Source organism: Spermophilus citellus (genome assembly GCF_964194105.1).
Source record: "Spermophilus citellus genome assembly, chromosome: 9".
NCBI classification, from domain to species: Eukaryota; Metazoa; Chordata; class Mammalia; order Rodentia; family Sciuridae; genus Spermophilus; species Spermophilus citellus.
Window position 1 is genome coordinate 113,515,637 of NC_138191.1, and position 12,845 is coordinate 113,528,481.

Here is a 12,845-nt window from a genome sequence, read left to right on the forward strand (position 1 = left end):
ATGCTGGAGAAAAGACGTAAATACCTTCAATAAATAGTGCTGGAAAGACAAAATCCATATGCAGAAGAATGAACCTAGATTCCATATCTCTCATCACTTTAAAAAAAAAATCAACTCAAAATGGACTGAAGAATTAAATCCAACATGTGCAACTATGATTAGAAGAAATCAGAAAATACTTTAGGACACTACTTTGAGCAACATAAATAAAACGACAAATGGAAATAATTAGAAGAGTTAAGAGACAAGCTACAGACTAGCAACAAACATCTGACAAGGGATTAATGTCCAGAATGTATAAGAAATTCGAATAACAGCAAAAAAACCCCCACAAATAATCTGATTTTAAACTGGGCAAATGATCTGAACAGATATTTCTTCAAAGAATAAATAAAAATAAGGGACAAATGCTAAGGTCTGAATGTGTGTGCCCACAAGACTCCACTGTAATTAGGCATGGCCCCCGGGTGGTACTGTTGGGAGATGGGGAAACCTTTAAGAGGTAGAGTCTATTGGGAGGTCCTTAGATCATTGAAATGGACTGTGGGATGCTAGTCTCCTTGTGCTCATGGCTCAAGATGCAATTATTTGCTTGCTCCCATATATTCTCCTCCAATGCTGTCCATGCCATCAAGTAATGAGTGGGATACCCTGAGTTGATGCCAACTGGCCTTTGAACATCCAAAATTCTGAGATGAAGAAATCTATTTTCTTTTTTTATTTTTATAATATTTTTAGTTGTCAATGGACCTTTATGTTTTTTATGTGGTGCTGAGAATTGAACCCAGTGCCTCATACATGCTAGGCAAGTGCTCTACCACTGAGCCACAACCCCAGCCCCAAAATCTGTTTTCTTTATAAGGTTAGTTGCCTTCATTATATTTACGAAAACAAGTATGAAGAAATTCTCAACATCACTAATGATCAGGGAAACATAAATCAAAATCACAATGAGGGGCTGGGGTTGTGGCTCAGTGGCAAAGTGCTTGCCTAGCTTGGGTGAGGCACTGTGTTCGATCCCCAGCACCACAAAAAAACAAATAAAGGTATTGTGTTCATCTACAACAAAAAAGAAAGAACAAGTTAAAAAAAAAATCACACTGAGATATCATCTCAGAATGACTTATCAAACAACAAAAAATAACAAATGCTAGCAATGATGTATATAAAGGGGAATTCTCCTATACTATTCATGGGAATGTAAATTAATACACCTTTTATGGAAACAGTATGAAGAAACCACTGGGTGTTGTGGTGCATGCCTGTAAACCCAGAGATTTGGAAGTTTGAGGCAGGGAAACACTAGTTTGAGGACAGCCTTGGCAACTTAGTGAGATCCTGTCTCAAAATAAAAAATAGGGGCTTGAGTTGTAGCTCAGTGGTAGAGTGCTTGCCTAGCACATGAGAGGCACTGGGTTCAATCCTTGGCACCACATAAAAATAAATAAACAAAAAGGTATTGTGTCCATCTATAACTTAAAAAAATAAAAAATATAAGTAAATAAATAAAGTTGGGGATGTGGTTAAGCTCCCCTGTGTTCATCTCAGGTGGGGGTGGGGGAAACATGATGAAAACATAAGGCATTTGCCTTCTCAAGTAGCCACTTGGGAAGCTAAGTACACTCTGGACATTAATCCCTTGTCAGATGAACAGTTTACAAATGTTTGTTGCTAGTCTATAGCTCGTCTCTTAACTCTTCTAATTGTTTCAATTTGTCATTTTATTTATGTTGTCTCTGCTCTTTGGACCATATTCAAAAAAATCTTTGCTCAGACTAGTGTCCTAAAGCATTTTCTGGATTCTTCTAATAGTTTCATAGCTGCATATGTTGGATTTAATTCTTCAGTCCATCTTGAGTTGATTTTTTTTTTTTTTTTAATGTGATGATTCTAACTCTCACTTTGGACTGGAAGTGCAGGGCCAGCCAGGGCAACTTGGCAAAAACCAGTCTCTGAAAAACAACTGCAAAAAACTGAAATACAACTATCATTTAGAAAGAATACAGGATTCATTCTATTATTTACCAAAAAATATCTATAGAGAACTTTCTAAGTTCCAGAAAATGTTCTAAATAATTGTAAACTCATTGATGTAGGAGAATAAGTGACAAAAAGAGAAATGCTAATAATCTGACTAGGGTTACAGGTGAGAAAGTTGTAAGGCATCAATTTTAGCATAAATTTTTAGACAAAAAATATTTTATTTGATTAGATAGGAAGTCAGTATTAACACAATAAAAAGAAATCACTAAATTAGCCATTGTTATTTTGTGTGGTCCATGGACCAGTAGCACTGACTTTACCTGGAAGTTTATAAAAAGTGTAAATTTTTAAAATCCACTGAATAAGAATCTACTTAGTGAGATTCTCAGGCAGAGCATATTAATGTTTGAGAAGCACTGGCCTATAGGACAACCTTACCAATTTAGGAATCTAAGTTTCCTTTCTAGTTTAAAAATTCTGAGACTTTTGGATGGTAGCGTAAGAAAACTATGCAGACCCATTCCCTAGTGAAACAAAGTAGATGAAAACTACTAAAACTCTCTAGGAAACTGCTGAAAGGGCATAATAGCAAATGAAGAAACATTTCTTCAAGAAAAACTATTAAAATGCAGTAAGAATTGTGAATCTATGATATTCCAGCCCCTACCTGCTCTATCACCCAAGTTCAACTCAGTTCAACTTGACATAAGCTCCATTCTCAGTCACTACAGCAAGGAAGAGCAAACTTCTCTCCCCAATAAAGGATTACCAAACTCACCAGTATCAGGTAAGGATTACCAAACTCATCAGCATTTCTCACTCCCTCCAACTCAGGGCTGAAGAAACTAAATTGCTGGTGTGTGTGGCCACACTTTAGCCAACTTTCATTTACAGGATGAAGGATCTAAAATAGGAACAGGAGGCTAAAAACCCTTGGGTCCTGATCACCCTCACCCTAGCTCACTTATAGAGCCGAAGTTGCATGCCAGGAGAGGCCAACTAATAGAAGAGGCCCAGAGATTTTTTTCCTATGGAGAGAGGCAGTTTATAAGGAAAGAAAACTCTTCTTCAAAAAGAAGCTTTCTGGGCTGGAATTGTGGCTCAGTGGTAGAGTGCTCGCTTAGCATGCACGAGGCACTGGGTTCTATCCTCATTACCACATAAATATAAAGAATGAAGAGATATAAAATAAAGAGATTGTGTCCACCTAAAACTTAAAAATAATTTTTTTTTTTTTTTTAAAAAGAAGCTTTTCTGAAATTCTCCCCAAGGCAACTGACTTTATTTAAAACAGTGTGACGGGCTGGGGATATAGAGAATTAGAAGGAAAGAGGAAGGGAAGGGTGGGAGAACCAACAAAACAAGAGCTGTGGTAGATCAAACTTGAATAGCCCTCCCCCCTTTGGTACCAGGGATTGAACTCAGGGGCATTCAACCACCAAGGCACATCCCCAGCCCAATTTTGTATATTATTTAGAGACAGGGTCTCACTGAATTTCTTAATGACTTGCCATTGCTGAGGCTGGCTTTGAACTTGCAATTCTCTGGCCTTAGCCTCCCAAGCTTCGGGATCACAGGCATGCGCCACCAAGCCCAGCATTAAATAGCCCCTCTTTAGAGCCTGCCTATATTACTCTAAAGCTTATTCTTATTCCTCAATACAACCATCAATAAGGAAATTAAACAAAGTGTTCACAGAATGCTATTATCAATCAACTTTCTTCCCTTCGACCTAACTTGTTAAGGCCCAGGGAAAATAACTTTACTCATAGAGATGTTGTAGGAATTAAAATGGCAATATATATAAGCAACCCAAGACTCTACACTGGAAAAAAATATGTACTTAAGGTAAACAGATCCCACATTCCTTTCCCATAAAAAAATAAAGTCCAAGGAACATACCTGTCTGGCATTCTTTGTTTTGGGTATGTGGTTTGCAGGAAGTGGCTTTAGTCTGTGTGATAGGTTTGCACAATAAAGCTTTATTCTTCAAAAGTCTTGGAGGCTGGCAAGGTGGAAGTTTCAGGGCATCTGTTTGTGTACTTGCCTAGTAAAAATTAAATCAGAAAGCAAAGAAGTGTTCAAAATATTATCATTAATTACAAGAAATATTATAATTTTAAAAGAAATACCAGGGGAGCAATATTGGCCAAATTATATTGTTATATTGTGTGTACGTACAAATATAACAACAGATCCCATCATTATGTACAACTACAGTGTACCAATAAAAAATTGTGGCAAGAGAAAAACAAAAGCAATTATTATATGGGAATTATGCAGAAGACAGAGCAGTATTTCTGAATCATTAATAGTAATCAATGAGTAATAAGTATATACTGACTCAATGTATTTAGTTACAGCTTCTGTACACCAAGTAAAATGCTAATCCTATTATATACATTGTTGATCAGTAAAAATACTAGCTGGGTTTGAAATTAGACCTGTTATATCTTAAACAAGTTAGAATCACAGAATCACTGTTAGAGGACTTAACTAGGAACAACAGAATCAAGTATGATCATTAAACTAACTTGAATAAAAATGATATGAATTATTCCAGAAACCAGTAAACACTTTAGAAATGTCACTGTTCCAGACATGAGTTTTGTTCACTATTATTTTCTTCTTCTTTTAAGGGATATAGTAGAAAATATTAATTAGTTTAAAAACATGAATGGTTATTTACAGTATAATCTTCATGAGATAGGGTGGAGAATAAGCTACGTTTTAAAAATATTTTACTGACAATCTAAGTATGTTACACATCATCTGAAAGTCTAAAAAATAAAATGCCTAAATTCTTTTTTTTGAAATTAAAGTATACAAAAGACCCAGTTAAATAGCCAGGAAATCCTATTCCTAAACAAAGATTAAAAGAAATGAAATTTATTTATTAAATGAGGGTAAATTAGATTGTATTGTTCTGTATTGTATAAGAACAGAAAATACAGTGACAATACCAACAAAAATTTTTTTAAAAACTTACATCTCCAATGATTTTTGCGGTTACCGTTGGAACTGCACCTTGATATAAATGAAAACATAAATTTAGGATCTCTTACAATTATTTAAATATTAGTTTTAAAGGCTGATTATCTGTCTATAAGCACCAAGTCTCAAACTAAGAGCATATTTATCTTCATTCAATTCAGTGGAAGAAACTAGCAGTTCTAAAGTAAGCATAGGATGAGAGACATGGAAATACTTTTCAGTGGCCTACTCATAGTGAGCCATTATTCCTAATATGAATGTGTCAAACAAACGAAAATGATCACATAAGAGAAAGGTAGAGAATCACTGTATTTAACTCAAAAAGGCAACATAAATCCTTTCAAATCCAGCCATACCTTGTAAGACACTATTAGAATTCACTGTGGGTTGAGCAGCAGGAGCACTTGCCAATGACACCACGTTAGCTATAACTGGAGTTGAATCTTTTCTGAGAGATGGGGGCCCTGCAGAAGCAGCTTGAACCATGGAAATACTTGCTGGTTAAAATAAAAATAGAGAAACCTCATGTAACTTATATGTTCTCACATAGAAACCAGCATCTCAAAGAGGTTAAACAGTGCTTTCTTTTAGGTTTGAATAATTTCTGTTGGAGCAGCGTCTCTTCAGGATTAACAGGGTTTTGGATTTCTAGTTTTTAAATAATGAAACCTGAAAGTGTTCCATATTGCTTTATAAAAAAAGCACCAAATACTCACACTTAAAAACCAACAACAAAAATCCCAAAAGCACTGAAAATCACAGGGTAGATTTAATGGACATTTAACATTTGAAGGATTTCTTCAGTTTATATAATAGCCTTTTATACTTCTTCCTACTTATAAAGGTACTATACAAATTATATTATCTTTCAGGATGGAATTAGTTTTGTGTTTTTAAACCACAAAGTTTCTGAGATTAAATGGCTTAAATAGTAGTTTGTGGTGTATTTAAAAGGCATGTGATTTAGGCTTTATGTCTTTTGTTATAAATAGTCTCAAATCTTTTTTTAAGGAATCAAAGTGTATTTACAAAAACCTTAACTGTCATCCTTTACCATAAACGTAAATACTTGTAGAGTTTGATTAATCTGATACACTGAGAAATGCTTTTTTAATTAAAAAAAAAAAAAAAGAAAGAAAAAACCTCATTTGCCTGGCTTTAATTTGAAATGTTTAACAAAATAGGATGTAAATGTTTTTTATAAAGCAACATTTATTTGACTACAATGAAATTTAAAATTAAATTACTGACAATTGTTTATAGTTTCTAGTTTGTAGTTCTTGGCATTGACCAAAGACTCCACTTATTACCTGAATTGTTTTGTGAAGGTGGGTCACATACACTTTGCTGATTGCAGAACATCAAGATACAAAGCAGGTTACAAAAATGTTTTATTTCCCCTCGCCATTTTAAGGACTCACTGAGTTTACCCTGTCGTTTACAACCATCACATTTGGCCATCTGAAACCAAAATAAAAGATAATAATGAAGAAACAAACTACCTGAGGTCTGACAAAATAAAAACATCACACATATAATAAGTGAGGATATTAACTTAGAATATAAATCATGGGGCTGGGGATGTGGCTCAAGCAGTAGTGCGCTCGCCAGGCATGCATGCAGCCCGGGTTCGATCCTCAGCACCACATACCAACAAAGATGTTGTGTCTGCCGAGAACTAAAAAATAAATATTAAAAATTCTCTCTCTCTCTCTCTCTCTCTCTCTCTCTCTCACTCTCTCTAAAAAAAAAATATATATATAAATCATGAAATTAAAGACTGTTCTAAAATGGTAAATATTTACTTATTTTATTAATGATTTTAATTTTTAATTAAAAAGCCATATTGTAAAGAGCCTCCCCCCAAAGTAGCAGTTACAAAAACAAAGTGGGCACGATGGTGCTCGTCTGTAATTACAGCAGCTTGACAGGCTGAGGTAGGAGGATCCCGAATTCAAAACCAGCTTCAGCAACTCAGCGGGACCCTAAACAACTCAGTGAGACCCTGTCTCTAAATAAAATATTAAAAAGGGCTAGGGATTTGGCTCAGTGGTTAAGTGCCCATGGGTTCAATTCCCAGTATCAAAAAAAAAAAAAAAAAAAAACAAAGAGAAGTTTAAATTTAAATAAGGAATATCTTCCTCAGACTTCAAAATGAAAATTTATTTTATTTAAGTAATAAAAATTAGGTCTGGGGTTGTGACTCAGTGCTTGAGTGCTTGCCTGGCACATGTGAGGCACTGGGTTCAATCCTCAGCACCACATAAAAATAAATAAATAAAAGTATCGTGTCCTTCTACAACTAAAAAATATTTATAAATAAATAATAAAATTATAATTCTAAATAGGTTTATATCTTATGACTGATGTGACTTCTACAAAAATTAAAAATGAAAAGGGATAAAATTCAATGACATTAAAGTCTTCCCAAATCTTAAAGAGTTTTAAATCATTAAGTTATTCTTCATTCTACATAAAATTTGAAAAGAGAATAATTCATGCTAAAACTCCAAATATCTATAATGTGAATTATAGATTACCTGATAGAATAAAACTGTATATTTGGACATGCATTCTTCACAACAAAAATCTTCCACCTTTCCTCCCAAATTATTCTGTACTAATTTGGGAGATGTCTGTAAACAATAACTGCACATTTTACAATGACTTCCCCAGCGTTTTCCCAAGTCATGTTTGTAAAGCAGTTTGCAACCTAAAAATTGGGAAAGAGAAAGTTAACATTCTGGAGAAACATTAATTATCTACATCTTTAAATTAATTTCCCTAGAACAAAGTTCTCTCACTTGGGTCCTGACCTATTTAGCACATCAAGAGATCAATTAAGAGGATAAAAACTAGCATTTTTTTTTTTTAAGTGAAAGAAGATACAGGACAGGATTGAAAACATTACATGGCATCCCATATATGAAGTTTTATTTCATGAAATTATTTTTATTTGGGTATGTGAAAATACACTAGGTCACAATGTAAGATGTAATTCTATTGTGCTGTCACCAAAAGATTTGAAAGCCATGGGTCTAAAAATGATAATCCTGTGAAATCTTAGAGTCAAACAAAAGAGTCATCTAAAAAATGAAAAAAAATCTACTTTGTAGTAATTTGCATATTCAGACCACTTATATTCAAAAACAGAGTGGCTGTTTAAAACAATTAAAGTATAAACTAGGATGCTACTAAAATTTAAGGATTTCTATTTAGAAATTAGTATAAGAACTACAATATATTTTAGTTCTTCACCAATCTAATAATGTAAAATGTTTTCAAATCACCATCTTCTGCATTATATAAGATTTCTGACTTTGTTGTATTACCCATATAATATGAAAGACTAGATTTAAAAAGAGTGAACTATGTGTCAACCAATCAAAAAGGCTTTGGAAATAAACATAGAAGATAAAACAGCCAAATTTACATAGTAATACCTTAAATCACCAACTACTTTTAAAACAACCAACATGTGCAGTAGGTAAGATTATCTTCTGCCTTTACCTTCACTACAGAATGACTTGTCAGCACCTGAGAATCGCACAGTCTCCTTCACAATTTTCTCAATTTTACAATATTCACACATTGCCATAACATTATTTATTTTCTTATATTCGTCAGAACAATTCTTGCCACAGAACTGAAACATTTTACCCTGCAAAGAAATAATTATTAAGTACTAATTAAGCATTTGGTTTCCTCTATGGAAATCCTTATTCCTCTTACTTTCAAAACAACTGGTATAAGACTGAGAGATGAAAAACTTTAAATAATTTTACAGACAGACCCATCTATACTCAAACCCTTGACATGAACCTATACTTTACCTTATAGTCAAGAAGCTCTGGTTTTGTGGCAAAAAGACGATTACAGTGTTGACACCTGAGTTTCACAACACTCCGGGCAAACCCAACATGCTGGGATTGGGCAGCAAGACGCTGGAGACCAGCAGCAGCAGAGCTACTGATGGAGGTGGGAGAAACAGCAGAGGTGTTACTGCCTCCTGCTGACACTGTTGAACCTGTGGGGATGCTTACAATTACTTGGCCCTGAGACAAGGGCACTACTGAAGAATTCATTCCAGTTGGTTTGTTGAACAAATTCTGAAAATAAATAAATAAATAAAGATCAACTTAAACCATTTATTCAAAAAAGCAAGAACTGTGAACCTACGTGTGCCAAGCAGTTTTAGGCATGTAAGACCCATCAGTGAATGGCAAAATACTCCGCCTCTGAACAGCTTATAAACTGAAATGGAGAAAATTCACTTATTTCCAAAAATAAAACAATTTAACTAATAATATTAAAAAAATAATACTCTCAATACATAATATGGTGATAATGATGCCACTTAATTTTATAGAAAGTGGTTTAATAACATGCCTCAAATATAGAAATGAATTACAAATCTAAGTTTACAGGACTGAGACAGAAATTAGGGAATCCAGACACTAGCAAAACAATAAGTTTATATTACTCCAGCAGGTAACTCACTGACTGATGAAGAAGAAGATTCCTGAAGCCATACCTGGAAAGCTACCACACAACTGTAGCTGCAGAAGTTGCGTATACTTCCATCTGACATGGCTAGGTGATACTGAGGGATTGCTGAGGTTTTACAACTGTTACACTGAACTTGTACACCTTAGCAAATCAAAATAAAAACTGAGTAAATTATACAAATCTATGAGAAATTAAATAAGTGCTATACAATAAACAGAAATTTAAGGGCCAGGTTAAGTTAAAGGAACTGACACTAAACTCATGTCACATCAAGACACAAACTAATGTCTAACAGTAAAATCTTTTTATATCACAGTCTACACTGAAACTACAATATAATTGAATGCTGAAATAAATAAGGTGTGGACAAACCTGAAATATCTTAAATTTGCCTTAAAAAAATCAACAAAACACTATACTAAAAGCAAAGTAAGTATAATTTTCAACTATTACATTCTATAGTTTATGAAAGCAGTATTACCTGCAGAAGTAACCATTTTAACTCTGTAAGCAGATAAGCAATTAACAGAACAGAAAAGCTCTGTCTTCCCCAAGCTATTGGTATTTTCAATCATTTCTGCTGAGGATCTCAATGATTTGCAAAGCGCACATGGTGTAATTTTGGCTGATTTCTATTAAGAGAATAAAACAACATTCTTTTTACCAAATTCCTAGTAAAAGCACAATTCTTTTAACTGTTTATACTTAATACTGTTGAAATACTTTAAGTCAATGGTTTTTAAGCTTCCACTATTATAATCCTCAGTAAGAAGTTTTACAAAACAAGTCACGCATACTTCTGAGATTTTCAATTGTGTATTATGTACCTATGTATGTACATAAAACTAAAGTTTCATAGAGCAATATATATCAAAATATATGATGTACTCTGATATTTTCCATTCTATTCTATTTCACTGGAAAACAATACTGGTTATATCCTAACAATTAATTTCCATATCTATTAATTGGCTGTTTTTAAAAACAATAAATAATCACATACCAATGAGCTCATGCTCCTATGCTATACTATCCTAAAAATTTGAAGAACTTCCCTCCAAAGGTGTCATACGTAGCAAAAAAGTGTAAATTTAAGGAAACTAATGAACTTATTAAAAGTTCGAATATTCTACCACCAAAACAACAATGTAATCATAAGCAGTAAAACGGGAGATTTTGCACATCACAAGTGTCCAAATATAAACAACGAACAGTCTGTCATCTTATGTTCTCAATTAGGAATTCAACAGCAAATAATGTTAAATGTTATTAACATGTCACACTCTCCGAACAACATAAGCAGGACCAAGCAGGAGATTTTAAGACCTCTCTTCCTTCTTAAAGAATACATTTCCTGGGGGGAAAGGAAGGATAGCAGAATAAATCAGACATTATTATTGCTGTGTGTATATACTTGACTGCATGACCAATGTGATTCTGCAACCTGTACACTCAGAAAAATGAGAAATTATACCCAATTTGATTCAAATGTATGATATGTCAAGATCATTGTACTGTCATGTGTAACTAATTAAAATAAAAAAAATACGTATCCTGGGGCTGGGTTGTAGCTCAGTAGTAAAGTGTTTGCCTAGCACATGTGGGGCACTGGGTTCGATCCTCAGCACAACAAAAAGTAAGCAAGCAAGCAAGTAAATAGATAGATAGATAGATAGATAGATAGATAGATAGATAGATAAGTGTATGTATCTATATACAACTAAAAATTAAATAAGAATACATTTCTGGGTGCAGTGACAAAACGAATGTCTGTAATCCCAGAAGCTCAGGAGGCTGAGGGAAGAGGATTTTAAGTTCAAAGCCAGTCTCAGCAATTTAGCAAGACCCTAAGCAACTCTGTGAGACCATGTCTCTAAATAAAAGCTGGGGATGTGGCTCTGTGGTTAAGCACCCCTGGAATAAAAAAAAAAAAAAAAAAAAAAAAAAAAAGAAAGAAGGAATGCATTTTTGAGCATTGATATTAAAATAGAAACATGAAAAGAAAGGTATGCCTGAATTCTGCAATGTCTTATAAATCTTAAAACCTTCCTTTCCCCATTTACGACTATAAACACAAACTTCATTTATAAGGCTTATGTCAAGAGTTATTTTCTGTGAAGCTTTTGTCGACACATCTTGTCCCACTGAATATAGATGACTATGTTTTCTTTATAACCCACCCTACCCCATAACATATCCACATATCATATGTATTTACTCATGTACATGTCAGGAGACATGCTGTCCCTCAAAATAAGAATTGCATTCAATAATGTACTCAAGAATTACAGTTAAGAAAGAAAGTAACAAAAATAGCTATCAACAATGTGACAGGCTCTATACTAGGTTCTCATTATTCTTTCTTTATATAATCCCAACAACATCTCTGTGACACAGGTGGTACCATAGCCATATGGTACATACCACAGCCATTAAAACACAGTAAAAATGGGATTCAGGTAGTTTAACTGCTTTCCACAAACTAAAATTGTATATGAACACAAGGCATGGGAATAAAATCTAGATCTGCTTTAATACTAAATTCCAATTTTTCCCTACCAATTTTTTTAATACTAAATATTAATTTTTCCCAAAAAAATAAACTAAAATATGTGAGAAGCTGAATAGGTATTGACTGAATTAAAATTAATTAGTAAGGCCTGGATGTAGCTTAGTGGTAGAACACTTTCCTAGCTATATGTGAGGCCGTAGGTTCAATCCCCAGCACTACAAAAATATAAAATAAACATCTTTTTTTTTAAAGTAATGATAAATGAAAAGTTAAGGTATTTCATCCTATTTTTTCCTTCTCTTGTGGAATATGAACCATCTTTCAGGGAACTGAGCCCAATAATAGTATCTGATACAATATCAAGAAAATAAAAAGCCCTTTTAATAAGGAAAAGAGAAAGTAGTAATGAAGCTAAGCCCTTTCAATGTGCTGTACATTAACAAGAAATAAACTGAAAATTGTCTTTTACAAGTAAAATTGCAAAATCACATAGTTTTTATAGGAAATTCCCAGACACTATTAAATTCACCAATTTCTGTGGGTTGTGTAACCAAAAAAAAAATCATTTTCTTAATAAAAAATGATTAACTGAATAATTAATTAAAAATAAAAAGCAATTAACTATTCCTTTAGTTTACTTTTTGTTTGTTTGTTTGTTTTCTTAAAGCTGAAGTACCAGATTTTGAACCCAGAGGCATCCCTAGAACTTTTTATGTTTTATCTGTGACAGGGTCTTGCTAAGTAGCTTAGGGCCTCACTAAATTGATGAGGCTTTGAATTTACAATCCTCCTGCCTCAGCCTCCAAGGCTGCTGAGATTACAAGCGTAAGCCACTGTACTCAGCTAG

General features: G+C 33.7%; 1 protein-coding gene across 1 annotated transcript in view; it reads right to left on the reverse strand.

Annotated features, from left to right (window-relative positions):
* The window catches only part of ZMYM4 (zinc finger MYM-type containing 4), a 143,744-nt gene that overhangs the window by 28,900 nt on the left and 101,999 nt on the right, over positions 1 to 12,845 (reverse strand). Inside the window, 9 exon segments of the mRNA XM_081307997.1 lie at positions 3,886 to 4,030; positions 4,973 to 5,010; positions 5,334 to 5,474; positions 6,288 to 6,438; positions 7,518 to 7,690; positions 8,488 to 8,638; positions 8,811 to 9,086; positions 9,512 to 9,627; positions 9,968 to 10,118. Of these exon segments, the coding sequence (XP_081164123.1) occupies positions 3,886 to 4,030; positions 4,973 to 5,010; positions 5,334 to 5,474; positions 6,288 to 6,438; positions 7,518 to 7,690; positions 8,488 to 8,638; positions 8,811 to 9,086; positions 9,512 to 9,627; positions 9,968 to 10,118 (1,342 nt within the window).